This window comes from Staurois parvus, unplaced genomic scaffold (assembly GCF_062004578.1).
Source record: "Staurois parvus isolate SC_StPar_1 unplaced genomic scaffold, SC_StPar_1.0 ptg001748l, whole genome shotgun sequence".
NCBI classification, from domain to species: Eukaryota; Metazoa; Chordata; class Amphibia; order Anura; family Ranidae; genus Staurois; species Staurois parvus.
In genome coordinates, this window is record NW_028319544.1 from 144,479 (window position 1) to 160,875 (window position 16,397).

Here is a 16,397-nt window from a genome sequence, read left to right on the forward strand (position 1 = left end):
CTAATGAGGCTGCAGTGATGGGCACTGATAGGCTGCATTGATGGACACTGATAGGTGGCACTGATGGGCTCTGCTGTGGAGGCACTGGTAGGTTGCACTGATGGGCATTGACAGGCATCACTGTGGGCACTGAAAGGCAGCACTGATACATGACACTGATACACGGCACTGATAGGCGGCACGGATAGGCAGCACTGACTGGCACTGATAGGCGGCACTAACTGGCACTGATAGACAGCACTGACTGGCACTGATGCGCACTGATAGGCGACACTGACTGGCACTGATTGTCAGCACTGATAGGTGGCACTGATTGGCATTGATAGGTGGCAATGACTGGCACTGATTGGTGACATTGAAAGGCAGCTCAGATGGGCACTGATATGTGGCATTGATGTGCACTGGTATGCACTATGTGGCATTGATGTGGCACTGATGGGCACTGGCACATGGCACTGATGGGCACTGACAGGTGGCACTTCTGGGGCCACACTGATCATCAGGGCACACTGATCATCAGTGCTCTGATGATCAGTGTAGATGTCCCCTCCGCGGAAAGCCGATTACCGGCTCTCCTCTCCTCTGTCAGCGTGACAGCTCGAGAGGAGAGAAATGCCGATAACCGGCATTTCCGTGTTTACATGTGATCAGCTGTGATTGGACACAGCTGATCACATGACCGAGCCGACATCTTTGACTCTTTCCGTGATCCGCTGTGTCCGAGGGACACAGCGCGCCGGCGATCCTGTGCCACGCGTGGGCAGTGAGAATGGTAGGACGTCATATGACGTCCTATCAGAACGAGAGAACCACCTTGCACCCGTCATTGTACTAGAGGGCGGGCGGAAGGTGGTTAAATAAGGAGCAACATGGGCAGATAATGCTTGTAGCAAAAGAGTTCTTAGGCAGAGATCCAACAGGGTCCCATGCATTGGCTTATTACCCACAGTGGCCACTTTGCGTAGAATTGTGTGTGTCTTAATAGAACACATTCTGGCTGTCTTGATTGTCTTTTTCTAGCAGGACCCGTCTCTGGGTTTCATGGTGATTAGGCACTTATTGCAAAACTGTTCGGTCCCAAGTATTCAATAGAGAAGATGGGACTTTCAGGGTGCATGAACATGAATACCAAACATATTAAAAAGTTATATAATTTTTATTTTGTATTTTTGTAAAAAAATACAAGAAAGGAAAAAATATAGAAACCTAAAAACAATTTCAGTTCTAAGAATACAACTGAGATTCAAACTTGGTTATGTAATTGTAGTTACTCCCTACATGTTTCGCCCTCACGGGCTTCTTCAGGGGAGATTTTTTTGAAGAAATTTCTACCGCCAAGGCAGTCTAAAGGTATATCAAAGGAAAACTGTTCAATTACCAAACAACTTTAATATATCCAATACAGGGTATTTAATCAAATTATATATACATATATATGGGACTCAATGGCTCACCCTGGATGTGAAAGCTCACGGAGCTAGGAGAAAATGACCTAAAAAAGATCTTAATTGGCCTACACGTCCAAAACAGTTGTAGAGGATATAATGGGCATCAAATATCATCCAGGCATAATGGGATAGACAAAAAAGAAATTAATTACATTTAACGGAAGATATGAAGAGATCATAATTCAATAGGTTAAAGTTAACTTTGGGCAATTTTACCTGTTAAATGCTTTAGAAGGATATATAGGTATAACCTAACAAGGATCTATTTGACCTATACATCCACAACCATAGGAGAGGAAACAATGGACTTCAAACATCCATCTAGACATAGTAGGAAAGAGACAAAGATCAGAAACTAATTTTATTTCAAAAAAGAAATCATGAGATGTTAATTAATAAAAATTAACTTAAGCGATTTTATCTGTTGAAAATTGCAGAGAAATATAAAAGTATATTCTGTCTAAAGGTCTAATTGGCCTATAATGTCCAAAAAAGGTTGAAGAACATAATGGGCATCAGATATCCATCTAAGCGTAACAGGATAAGGTTGGAAAATATAATGGGCATCAGATATCCATCTACGGATAACGGAATAAACATAGGGGAATCAAAAGATTAATTTCATTCCAAAAAGGAATATAAGGAAAGGGTTATAGGTTAACTAACTGGTGGGTCCCAGGGTCTAATGGTGGTCAATCCTTGGCTGAGACATTGCTTCAACTGAGCAAACCAATCTGCTGCTCAGCAAGGGGAGGAAGTATCTTAGAGGAGAAGCAGCTGGGGGAATTTTCCAATAAACAAAAATTTAAACTGGTTTACAGCACATTTTTCTGATTTCACAAGCAACCCTACAGCCTTTTACACCTAAAAATCCAAAGATATTTAGATATTTTAAGACCTAACCTATTTACCCTCAAAGGCATGCTTTTGTTTTCTCTCAATTCTTCTCCATATAACTTCAGACTTTCTGAACCCTTGTTTTTTTTTTTTTTAAGCTTGTTATAGGTAACTTTGGATTGAGTTGGGATCAGCAAGTTACACAAATGGCTCTTTGGGCAATCATGGCTGCACCTTTATTAATGTCCAATGACTTGCGGGCAATAAGCCCAGAGTCTACAGCTCTCCTTCAGAACCAAGAGGTCATAGCCATCAATCAAGATCCTCTAGGAATACAAGGATACAGGTTACTTAAGGTAATAAAAGTGTCTAGAAATGTATTTATTTCAGGTACTTATATAGGCTGTCAATTTACGTAGCGCTTTACATATATATTGTACATTCACATCAGTCCCTAACCCTCAAGGGGCGTACAATCTAAGGTCCCTAACCCTCAAGGGGCGTACAATCTAAGGTCCCTAACCCTCAAGGAGCGTACAATCTAAGGTCTCTAACCCTCAAGGGGTGTACAATCTAAGGTCCCTAACCCTCAAGGGGCGTACAATCTAAGGTCCATTAACCCTCAAGGGGCGTACAATCTAAGGTCCCTAACCCTCAAGGGGCGTACAATCTAAGGTCCATTAACCCTCAAGGGGCGTACAATCTAAGGTCCCTAACCCTCAAGGGGCGTACAATCTAAGGTCCCTAACCCTCAAGGGGCGTCCAATCTAAGGTCCATTAACCCTCAAGGGGCGTACAATCTAAGGTCCCTAACCCTCAAGGGGCGTACAATCTAAGGTCCCTAACCCTCAAGGGGCGTACAATCTAAGGTCCCTAACCCTCAAGGGGAGTACAATCTAAGGTCCCTAACCCTCAAGGGGCGTACAATCTAAGGTCCCTAACTCACATTCATACATACACATATTAGGGCCAATTTAGACAGGAGCCAATTAACCTACGAGCATGTCTTTGGAGTGTGGGAGGAAACCAGAGCACCCGGAGGAAACCCACGCAAGCACAGGGAGAACATGCAAACTCCATGCAGGAGGTGCCATGGTCGGGAATTGAACCCATGACCCATTTACTGCAAGGCAGACGTGCCACCCATAATGCAGTGTTCCCTAAATTTAGAGTTTGTAATGAAGGACAAAGTTTCCAAACACCTCATCTCAAATTACACTATAGTTCCAAAACTAGGTGGACATCCTCCAAATGATTAAATGTAGGTTTTTTCAGCGAAGGGTGCTGTTAATCCTACAGCATAAAAGACATTGTGGACAATTGTGCTCTTCCAACCTTGTGCTAAGTTTGGTGAAGGCCTTTTTCTGTTCCAGCATGACTGGGCCCCTGTGTACAAAGCCAGCTCCATAAAGTCTGCTTTGGTGTGGAGGTACTCGGGTGGTCTGGACAGAGCCCTGACCTTAACTATACTGAACACCCTTTGAGATACTGTAATATTGCAAGCCTGGTCTTCTCGCCAAACATCAGTACCTGTTTTGGTTGATGTTATGGCACCATCTGGCAGGTAGGCTCTTCTGAAGTTGGTCTACACCACAGCTCCTGATAGTGGGGATATACTGGAACCCTAATGGCCCCTGTTTACTTTGCTGCAAGCTGTCAACGGGTTACAACTCTCTGGATTGCCCCACCAAGAGGGTAACTGGAACAGAACGACTACAGTGTGGAGAAATAATTACACAAAAGAGTAGCCAGATCCAGGCAGAGGTTGTGGGCAGGCAAGAGAGCAGTCATAGGTCAGTCCAGGTCAACAATGACACAGGCAATCGGTAGTGTACTGTAGGTCCTTTTACCAAAGCAGGGTAGCTGGCAAGAAGAGACAGCACCAGATACTTCCCAATCTGGAGTTTAAATACCCTTCTGACCAGAGGGCATCCCCAGAGTTGTTTCAGAGAACTATGGAAGTCCTGCCAGGGATTTTGTAAGCAACATTGGAATTCCTGGCAGTGATGTTGCAAGCACCATCAGAAGTCCTGGCAGTGATGTTGCAAGCAATACTGGAAGTCCTATCATGGATTCTTTGAGCACCATTGAAAGTCCTACATGTGATTTTCTGAGTAACATTGGAGGTCCTGGCAGTAATTCTGAAAGTACCAGTGGAAGTCCTGGCAGCGATCTTGCAAGCACCATTGGAATTCCTGGCAGCGATGTTGCAAGCACCATTGGAAGTCCTGGTAGTGATGTTGCAATCAATATTGCAAGTCCTGGCAGGGATTCTGTGAGCACCATTGAAAGTCCTGGCTGTGATTTTGCAAGCACCATTGGAAGTCCTGGCAGTGATGTTGCAAGCAATACTGGAAGTCCTATCACGGATTCTTTGAGCACCATTGAAAGTCCAACCTATGATTTTCTGAGTAACACTGGAAATCCTGGTAGCGATGTTGCAAGCGCCATTGAAAGTCCTGGCAGCGATGTTGCAAGCAACATTGGAAGTCCTGGCAGCGATGTTGCAAGCGCCATTGGAAGTCCTGGCAGCGATGTTGCAAGCACCATTGGAAGTCCTGGCAGTGATGTTGCAAGCACCATCAGAAGTCCTGGCAGTGATGTTACAAGCAATACTGGAAGTCCTATCATGGATTCTTTGAGCACCATTGAAAGTCCTACATGTGATTTTCTGAGTAACATTGGAGGTCCTGGCAGTAATTCTGAAAGTACCAGTGGAAGTCCTGGCAGCGATCTTGCAAGCATCATTGGAATTCCTGGCAGCGATGTTGCAAGCACCATTGGAAGTCCTGGCAGCGATGTTGCGAGCACCATTGGAAGTCCTGGTAGGGATTCTGTGAGCACCATTGAAGATCCTGACTGTGATTTTGAAAGCACCGCTGGAAGTCCTGGCAGTGATTTGGAGAGTACTAGAACAGCTGAACGGACACAAATTCCCACAGACACACTCCAAAATCCCATGGAAAGCCTTTCCAGAAAAGTAGAGCCCATTATGGCATCGAAGGGACATGCGCAACTCAATATTAAAGGTTTTGGAATGGGATGTCCTACAAACGTATGTAGGTGTGATGGTCATTTGTCAGTGTTTTGGCCATATAGTGTATGTTTGCATATTGAGTCCCTATACACTTTCATACAGCTTTGATTTAACACGCAGTCATCCGTGTGCAGTGAAATGCATGCAAAAAGGCAACAATCATGGATGCAATTTTTAAATGCAAAAGTCAAACCTGTAAAAATGTTACAATGCATATCAATCTGTTTAAAAAAAACTAAAGCTGGCCACACACATTTAGATTATTTTTTGTTCGGTCGGTGGGCTGAAAAGAAAAAAAGTCGAACAGATTCCTTCACGCACGCCATACAGTGCGAATGGATGATTCTCCACTGCGGCCATTGCATTATAACAGCCACTGATTACACCCTATTGATGGTTTGGACCTGAATGAGCCACTCGTGGCGACTGCACAGGCACGGAACAACCATAGCCTTCAGTCCTGTATAGTTAGCCAAGGTCAATTAGGAGAACATATAAAAATCAATAATGTGAAATCAGCGGAGGTGGCGAAAGAAAATAGGGTCCATCCTCACTATGCACTCTACGTATGTAAAAGTTACATGCATACAACATATGGGCCATGTTATATGCAGTATCCTGCGTAATTTTCATATTCATGTGTAAATGAGCCCCTTAGGGCTCAATACCACTTTCGGTGGTCTCCAAGGAACAATCCACAGTGGATCGCTCTTCAAAGGGTGTTTGGTGGTGAGGAGGCATCGACTTCTCTCACTGCCTGTTTTAATGCCTAAAAAGCTACACCACTGTTCCACAACCATATGTATTGCAGTACAGCCCCATTCAGGTGAATGGATCACATTTGGTGGGTGGTACTGCCTGCTGAACATGATTGGGGGGAGTGTTGTCATTTTTGCCACACCATGATGCAGCAAAGCATTACAGCCACGGCATGTACACTCCCCTAATAGTTTGACCAGTTTCGTGAGGAGGAACTTGAGTGTCCTACACAGAGCTCTGACCTCAACCCTACTGAACACCTTTGGGATCAGGTCTTCTCATTGAATATCAGTACCTGACTTCAACCCTACTGAACACTAATGGGATCAGGTCATCTCATCCAACATAAGTGCCTGACCTCTACCCTACTGAACACCATTGGGATCAGGTCTTCTCATCCATCAGTGCCTAACCTCTGCCCTACAGAACACCTTTTGGGATCAGGTCTTCTCATCCAACATCAGTACCTGACCTCAACCCTACTGAACACCATTGGCATCAGGTCTTCTCATCCAACATCAGTGCCGGACCTCTACCCTACTGAACACCATTGGGATCAGGTCTTCCCATTCATCAGTGCCTAACATCTACCCTACTGAACACCATTGGGATCAGGTCTTCTCATCCATCAGTGCCTAACTTCTACCCTACTGAACACCATTGGGATCAGGTCTTCTCATTCATCAGTGCCTTACCTCTACCCTACTGAACACCATTGGGATCGGGTCTTCTCATCCAACATCAGTGCCTGACCTCTACCGTACTGAACACCATTGGGATCGGGTCTTCTCATCCAACATCAGTGCCTGACCTCTACCGTACTGAACACCATTGGGATCGGGTCTTCTCATCCAACATCAGTGCCTGACCTCTACCGTACTGAACACCATTGGGATCAGGTCTTCTCATCCAACATCAGTGCCTAACATCTACCCTACTGAACACCTTTTGGATCAGGTCTTCTCATCCAACATCAGTACCTGACCTCAGCCCTACTGAACACCTTTGGGATCAGGTCTTCTCATCCAACATCAATGGGGAAAGAACAAAAAGAGGGCGCACAGGCCTAGTGCATTACCATAAAAAATGTCTGAGGAAGAGGCAAGTCCTCGAAACGCGTCAGCCTTTTGGATGTCTAAACTCCCTATTGTGGACTGTTACTCAGCGCGGTGTTGATCCAGCTGTTCTTCTATGATGTGCCTTGACTATATTGTCGTTTGTGAGTACAACACCTACTTTATTTTTTATTAAACATTTTTTATGGTAATGCACTAGGCCTGTGCGCCCTCTTTTTGTTCTTTCCCCATTCAGTATATTTGGATTCCCCCGGTCCATTTGAGGGCAGCAAGGTGTGCATGTTCCAGGACATTCTTAATGTGGTTGTAGCATCGAGTCCATCCCCAAGCGCAGGAGCATTTGTGTTTGCTGGTTCTTCATCCAACATCAATACCTGACCTCAGCCTTACTGAACCCCGTTAAAAAAAATTACAGCGCCACATAATTTTTGCCATGCTACACTGCAGCAAAGCTCTACAGCCGTGGCTTGCACACTCCCCTCCACTTTGTAAATAAAGCCTAACCCTAGATTCACACCTAAGCGGTTTCTGCCACGTTTTGCAGAAATGCAGTACAGTCCACTTAACATGATTTCCTATGGGACAGGTTCACATCTCCATGTTTTCTTTGGAAAGGGTCAGGGACTCTTATTAACCTCCTCGGCGGTATGATTCTTTCCAATTTTTTTTTTTGTGCTGAAAGCAGTACATTTTTTGCATGGAAATATGTAGTTTTTTATTGTAGGCTGTAATTTTTAGGAATAACTCAGTGAAATCTGTCTGAACAAGAGTCTAGTAAACATCCCGGGGATGATAAAATTTGAAACACAAAATCATAAATTATAATTTAATAATCATAAAAAATAATAATATAATAATAAATTTAATTCAATAATATAATCAAACCAAAAACACTGAAATTTGAAATACAGAGGCAAATTCGCACATTGCTGAGCAAAGTCGCAAAATCGTTTTCAGTGTCTGATGAGGAATTTCCCCCACCAATCATTATCACTCAATTCTGCAAGTGGTTCTGATTTACTATCGCTGTTCTCTAGCCGGTCTAAAACCGCTTTTGACCTAAAGGGACGCTTTATGGACGCCATGGACGTTTCTCAGTTTCCAGGCAGAAAGAACAGTCAAAATGCAGGCAGGACACAGGACAAAGCACTCGGGACAAAATGTATGTGAAATGGTTTGATACAGCAATGTTTTACTATGTAATAATCATTTAAAAAAAAATGAAATTTTTAAAAAATTTCAAATTTGCCGCCGGTTCCGGCGCCTGTACTTTCCGATGTCACAGGGACCGGAACACAGAAGCCGGATGCCGGCATCGGCCGGAGGAGATGGCTGGGGACGCTGCAGGGGACACATCGCAGGAGTGAAGGACAAGGTAAGTGCTGCAGGGACTCCCTGAGCAACGCCGCATGGTAAGCCCGAGTGTAGCTCGGGGTTACCGCTTTTGGTACTGAAACTTTACCCCGAGCTACACTCGGGAATACCGCCAAGGATGTTAACGCAAAATGTTATGTTTTTGGTTCTACAGACTTCAATGGAAACGCTGCAGAAAAGCATGTACTGTGTTTTTGCCGTGTTTTGCGTTGAAAATCTGCCTAGCAACAAGAAAAATAAAAAAAAAATGAAAAGAAAAACGAGACAAAAACACAAGTGCAAAGACGCAAAACGCAATGCAGAAACGCCTCAAACGCAAACCTGCATAGGTGTGAATCTAGACTAACAGTGTTTTTTTTTTTTTTTTTTTGCAAATTAGCAAACTAGACCCATAACTCTGCTATCGGCAAATCCACGCTCCTTGCTTGTTGGAAAGGTTTAGTTTTAAATCAGCAGTTCGCATATTGGACCTCCGAGAAAAGACCCCCTACTTCCCCACAGAAAGCAAGAGTTCTTCTCTGCAGCATGCTGGTATGGGGGCAGGCTTCTCTACTCAGCGGTGGTTACTTTCTAGAGAAAACCAACTTTAAGACTTTGCACATCTTTTGTTCTGATGCACCTGGACCAGGGGCGGACTGACAACTCATGGGGCCCCCGGGCAATAGGGGATCATGGGGTCCCTGTGTCCTTGCCCAAACTCAAAAAAGCCTATGAAAAAGGTACCAGGGGCATCTCATGGGGCCCCCTACTGACCCCGGGCCCTGGGGCAGTGCCCTAGTTTCCAAATGGTCAGTCCGTCCCTGACCTGGACTGTATTGAACTGAAAGCTTTAATGGTGATATTTGGATTTATATCAACCTTTGTTTGTTCTTCTTTCAGGTTAATAATTTTGATCTGTGGGAGAAACCCCTGGCGAGTGGATCTTTGGCCATCTCGGTAACAAATCGTGAAGAAATAGGCGGTCCTCGTTATTTTCTGTTGGTACGAGCCATTCTCTGGGATGGACTATCTTGTGACGCTTGCTACGTCACGCAGTTGCTTCCAAAGCGCTATGAATATGGATATTATAATTCCTCTCAAGTCTTGAAAGTGCCGGTGAATCCATCGGGAACCGTGCTGCTGAGGCTGGAGTAAGAAAATCGTTGGCTCCTCAAAGCCCAGTTGAAGCCTCAGCATCAATCAGCCAAATACAACACCTTATGTTCTGGAATGTATGCGTTACAGTCCTTTTTTCTTTTTAAAGCGGCCATAGCATGGGTAGAAAAGCCTGCTCCCTGCCAGCATGCATGCTGTAGACAAAGAAGGACCTTTGCTCTCTGTGGGTAAGCAGTGGTATCTTTGCAGAGGTCCAACACACTTCCAATCAACAGGAAGCATCTGCAGAGCTACAGGCCCTACTCCATAGTGGTTAGTCCTCTGCAGAACAACCACTATTTCCCCAGAGTGAACAATGGTCCTTCTGCCACATGCTGGCAGGGGAGAGGCTTTTCTACTCAGGCTGTGGCAGCTTTAGGAAGAAAATGAGCAAGCTGGCAGGGGACAGGCTTTGCTACTCAGGAGCCACTCCAGAAAAGGACCTTTGCTCTCTGTGGGTAAGCAGTGGCAACTTTGCAGAGGTCCAACCAGGGGCGGACTGACAACTCATGGAGCCCCCGAGCAATAGGGGATCATGGGGCCCCTGTGTCCTTGCCAAATTCAAAAAAGCCTATGAAAAAGGTACCAGGGGCATCTCATGGGGCCCCCTACTGACCCCGGGCAGTGCCCGAGTTTCCAAATGGTCAATCCGCCCCTGGGTCCAACACAGCTCCAGTCAGCATGACCTTTATCGAGAGATACAGACCCAACTCAATAAGGGGCGTGTTGGTCCTCTACAGATAGACCACTGCTTCCACCCACAGAACAATAGTCCTTCTGCCACATGCTGGCAGGGGAGAGGCTTTTCTACTCAGGCTGAGGCTGCTTTAGGAAGAAAATGAACAAGCTGGCAGGGGACAGGCTTTGCTACTCAGAAGCCACTCCAGAAAAGGACCTTTGGTCTCTGTGGGTAAGCAGTGGTAACTTTGCAGAGGTCCAGCACACCTCCAGTCAACATGACCTTTATCGAGAGATACAGAGCCAACTCAATAAGGGGCGTGTTGGTCCTCTACAGATAGACCACTGCTTTCACACAGAGAACAATAGTCCTTCTGCCACATGCTGGCAGGGGAGAGGCATCTCTACTCAGGCTGTGGCTGCTTTAGGAGGATAATGAGGATGCTGGCAGGGGACAGGCTTTGCTACTCAGGAGCCACTCCAGAAAAGGACCTTTAGTCTCTGTTGGTAAGCAGTGGTAACTTTGCAGAGGTCCAACACACCTCCAGTCAGCATGACCTTTATCGAGAGATACAGACCCAACCAGGGGCGGACTGACAATTCATGGGGCCCCCGGGCAATAGGGGATCATGGGGCCCCTGTGTCCTTGCCCAAACTCAAAAAAGCCTATGAAAAAGGTACCAGGGGAATCTCATGGGGCCCCCTACTGACCCCGGGCCCTCGGGCAGTGCCCGAGTTTCCAAATGGTCAGTCCTCCCCTGGACCCAACTCAATAAGGGGCGTGTTGGTCCTCTGCAGATAGACCACTGCTTCCACACACAGAACAATGATCTTTCTGCCACATGCTGGCAGGGAAGAGGCTTTTCTACTCAATTGAGCTTTAAAAGTGATGAAGAAACGAATGGCTGAACATAAAGATACACTCCCTGATAATTCGGTCTGTTTGGTACACAAGGCATTAATGTCAACAGGCCAAATGTTATTCACTACAAGAAAGGAATATTTGCTGCTTTTCTCTCCGATTAGGAAGGATTTTCATTCTAGTGCTACAATCATTAAAAGAAAACAGCTGGAGGGCCACCAGTTTGACACCCGTGGTATAGAGCTTTTTATTGCGAACTGCATGCAGTTGTCTCAGACATCAGGGCGGTGTATGGAAACCATACACCTTTTAATGAGGAGCAGGACTCGGCGGTCACACAGACAGCTCAGTCCTGAAGACGCAACCCTTCTGGTGTGAGTTCCACACTTTGCAAAAAAAAGTTTCTCAGGAATCCTGACCTGGGTTGGCCATTCCAGACCTGAACTGATTAAACCGTGGATCGCTCTCAGTGTAATCTGCAGGATTGAGCTGCCAATGTCAGCTCAGTCCTAGGCAGTAAACGTGACAGCTGGGGGCAACCTGGAGGAAGGAAACACTCTAAAGGGGCAAGAACCTCTCCCATCTAGGCTTTGGTCCAGCTCTGGGTGAAGGGGGTAAGCAGATACCTTCTGTTTTAAGAAGACTACTGGATTTTGCCCTAGCAGCCTTTTACAGCGCACAACCTTCAGATTTAGTGAGGCAGCCATAGATGGTTTGATTGTACAATCTCCTTTTATATCTACCATGTAGTCCAAGAACCTGTGTGAGTTTGGGGGTGTCACATTTTTGGGGTGTAACAGTGGACTTAACCGTTAAGAAATGAGAAACTGATGAAGGTATGGGAAAAAAAAAAATTATCTATAAAAATCTTAGTTAACTGTGCAAATCAAAGTTCCTATATTACTGCAATGCACCTATGAAAAATAGGTAAATTTTATTCAGGTTTTATTAACCACTTCCTGTCTGGCCCATGTATATAAACGGCCTCCCTGCTCGTGCACGCTCCCTGGGAGCGCGCAGCACCGCGATCCGCTACCCGCTGTGTCCTCCGGACACAGTGAAACACCGATCGTTTGTGTGAGGTCCCGATCATGTGATCACTGATTGGCCAATCAGTGATCACATGCAGAGTAGTACGCAAGATGTCACTTCTGACATCATTGCTTACTACGTGTGAAATCTGTGAATGATCACAGAGATCACATGGTACAGGGCTATTCACAACAGCCTTGTACCATGTGACAAGCTGTGACCAATTACAGCTGTCACAGTATTTCTCAATGGCTGCAAGAATGCAGCCAGAGAGGAGAAATGATTGCTTTTACAGCCTTTATGGATGTAAAAGCAATTAGTGTAAAAAAAAAAAAAATCATCACCCCCCACAAGTAGTAGTGTCACCGTGGTGACACTGTACTGCTAGGTTGACAGTATGTAAAAAAAAAAAAAAAAAAATTTTAAAAAATTATTTCTGGTTATAAACTAATTTGGTTATTTTTTTTTTTACTAAAAAGATAACTGAATAAATTTTGGCCAAATTTATGAAGAAAGATTTGCAAAATTTTATAAGAAAAACACTTTCAAAATTTTTGGATTTTTTCATTTATATAGCAAAAAAAATAAATGAATAAAAATCCCAGTGGTGAATAAATACCACCAAAATAAAGTTGTATCTGTCTCAAAAAAATGCTAAAAAATCCATATGGGTACAGTGTTGCATGACCACGCAATTGTCATTCAAAGTGCGACAGCGCTGAAAGCTGAAAATTGGCCTGGGGGGGAAGGGGTGAAAGCGTCCGGACTGGAAGGGGGGGGAAAGCGTCCGGACTGGAAGGGGGGGGAAAGCGTCCGGACTGGAAGGGGGGGGAAAGCGCCCGGACTGGAAGGGGGGTGAAAGCGTCCGGACTGGAAGGGGGGTGAAAGCGTCCGGACTGGAAGGGGGGTGAAAGCGTCCGGACTGGAAGGGGGTGAAAGCGCCCGGACTGGAAGGGGGGTGAAAGCGTCCGGACTGGAAGGGGGGTGAAAGCGTCCGGACTGGAAGGGGGGTGAAAGCGTCCGGACTGGAAGAGGGGGAAAGTGTCTGGACTGGAAGGGGGGGAAAGCGTCCGGACTGGAAGGAGGGGAAAGCGTCCGGACTGGAAGGGGGGTGAAAGCGTCCGGACTGGAAGGGGGGTGAAAGCGTCCGGACTGGAAGGAGGGGAAAGCGTCCGGACTGGAAGGGGGGTGAAAGCGTCCGGACTGGAAGGGGGGTGAAAGCGTCCGGACTGGAAGGGGTTAACTTTTTTTGTTGTACTACTGTAAAGTATCAGTCTGATTATTTTGTATTCTCAATGCTGCTCTACTGAAATAAACTTGTGAAAAAAGTCAGTTTGACTGGAAGAGATCTCTAAGATGTAGGTTTCACAAAGCCTGCACACCAGGATTTTATATTTTGTTGTACTCATTCTATCCTATAGCCTGAGAAATATTTCAGGGCCAGAGGAGCTCTATAACATGCTACCATTGCCACCACCACCAGGCTTTACAGTAGGGATGATGCATTTATTGCACAAAGTGCTTGGTTATGTCAGACATGATGTTTAGTATGATGCCTATAAAGCTTCTTTTTTCATTGTGTCCTATACCCTGAGAAATCTTTCAGGCACTGCTGCATAAAAGCATCTCTATAACATGCTACCACCACCACCAGGCTTCACAGTAGGGATGATGCATTTATTGCACACAGTGCTAGGTTATGTCAGACATGTTTAGTATGATGCCTATAAAGCTTCTTTTTTCATTGTGTCCTATACCCTGAGAAATCTTTCAGGCACTGCTGCATAAAAAGATCTCTATAAAAAATTTTATAAAAAAAAAAGAGATTTGACAGGTACCTGCTCCCATTTCCGGTCCAATCGCCTAGGTGATCAGAAACGGAAGGTGTCCTCTCTCCCTGTTACAGGTCCCAGAAGACTACAGGATCATTCATGAAGTGCAGAGCTTCTCCCGCATGCGCAGTGGGCATAACATGCTACCACCACCACCAGGCTTCACAGTAGGGATGATGCATTTATCGCACGAAGTGCTTGGTTATGTCAGACATGATGTTTAGCCTGATGCCTATAAAGCTTTTTTCATTGTGTCCTATACCCTGAGAAATCTTTCAGGCACTGCTGCATAAAAGCATCTAACATGCTACCACCACCACCAGGCTTCACAGTAGGGATGATGCATTTATCATACGCAGTGCTTGGTTATGTCAGACATGATGTTTAGCCTGATGCCTATAAAGATTCTTTTTTCATTGTGTCCTATACCCTGAGAAATCTTTCAGGCACTGCTGCATAAAATCATCTCTATAACATGCTACCACCACCACCAGGCTTCACAGTAGGGATGATGCATTTATCGCATGAAGTGCTTGGTTATGTCAAACATGATGTGTAGCATGATGGCTATAAAGCTTGTTTTTTTTCCCATTCTGTCCTATACCGAGAAATCTTTCAGGCACTGCTGCATAAAAGCATCTAACATGCTACCACCACCAGGCTTCACAGTAGGGATGATGCATTTATCACACGCAGTGCTTGGTTTTGTCAGACATGATTATTTGCCCCGATGCCTAAAAAGCCTGTTTTTTTTTTGTAATGTTATTCGACCATAGAACCTTCCAATGTCACAGACCCTCATGTGCTGCTTAGCAAACTGTTGGTTTACTGTGGATTTTAGTCAACAGTGGTTCTCCAATATCAGCTTGGAAGTTTCTTCAAGCTGCCATAGATTCTTGGTGCCTTCCCTCACGTTTTCATTTTGCTCACTCCACTGCTTGTTTGTTTTGTGCCCGTGAAGTTGGACCTATATTTGATTTACACTATCTGCATTCATGGTTAGCACCATGGAATAATTAAAGTGGAGCTCCACCCAAAAGGGGAAGTTCCACTTTAAGGACTGCTCCCCATTAAGGATTGGCACCTTTGGGGGAGGGGGTACCCAGATTTGACAGCTACCTGCTCCCATTTCCGGTCCTAGGCGATCGGAAACGGAAGGTGTCCTCCCTCCCTGTAGTCTTTTGGGACACGATAGGTCCCAGAAGACTACAGGACCATTCATGAAGCGCAGCGCTACTCGCGCATGCACAGCAGGCACCCGGCTGTGAAGCCGCAAGCTGTCACAGCCGGGTGCCCACACTAAACATGGAATCCAGGACGGCTGGTGAAAAGGGCTGCAGGGGACACACCATGGGACAATAAGTGACAGTTTTTGTAGCTGCTTTTATTTTTTGAGTGGAACTCCGCTTTATGTACTAACACTCTCCTTTTCTATGGGCGTTTTCTTCCGTTTTTGGCAACAGCCGAGACTACTTATCGGCACCGATGGTTTAATTATCCCTTTCGCCCTAATAGCGGACAGTGTCACAGAGTACAAAAACCCGCTTCGGAAACCACCGCGAGAAGCCGCCATCTCTTTACTCGCAGCACTTTCTACTTCTAGAGAACATCAACTGACCCCCCAACTTCAATGCAAGTGGGGTCACCGTCACAGAACCAGTACATACCCAGTCATGGGAGGGCAGCTTTCATCAGAGGCTTCTAAAGCCAAAGTGTTCCCTTTATCTAGGCCAGGGGTAGGCAACCTGCGGCTCTCTAGCTGTTGTGGGAACTACATTTCCCACGAGGCATTGCAACATTACAAAACTGACAGATACAGCTGTGACTTGCAGAGACATGATGGAACTTGTAGTCCTGCAACAGCTCTCACGGCTTCAACTACCATCTCTATGCTGATGACACGCAAATCTATCTCTCTACCCCCCACCTCACCCCTTCAGTCTCCGCCCGAATCACTAGCCTTCTGAACGACATATCAGATTGGATGTCACTCCACATCCTGAACCTTGCCAAAACCGAGCTCCTAGTCTTCCCCCAGCCCGTGCCCCCCCCCCCCCCGACTTCTCCATCACAACCAACAACTCCACCATCAGTCCCACCCACAGGCCAGAGTACTAGGTGTCATCCTAGACTCCAATCTGTCCTTCCAGCCCCAAATCCAATCACTGACAAACTCATGCAGACTCCACCTCCGCAACATCGCCAAAATCCGCACGTTCCTAACCCCAGAAACCACTAAACAGCTCATCCCACTCCCTCATCATATCACGACTCGACTACTGCAACTCCCTCCTCACTGGCCTGCCTCGCCGCTGGCTATCCCCGCTT

At 45.8% G+C, this 16,397-nt stretch overlaps 1 protein-coding gene across 1 annotated transcript in view; it reads left to right on the forward strand.

The window, feature by feature from the left end:
- GLA (galactosidase alpha) overlaps positions 1-11,432 on the forward strand; it is a 38,673-nt gene extending 27,241 nt beyond the window's left edge. The window contains exons 6-7 of the mRNA XM_089663687.1: positions 2,444-2,641; positions 9,411-11,432. Coding sequence (XP_089519813.1) covers positions 2,444-2,641; positions 9,411-9,665 — 453 coding nt within the window. The 3' untranslated portion in view covers positions 9,666-11,432. The remainder of the gene's footprint in view (positions 1-2,443; positions 2,642-9,410) is intronic.
- Positions 11,433-16,397: the final 4,965 nt, after the last annotated feature.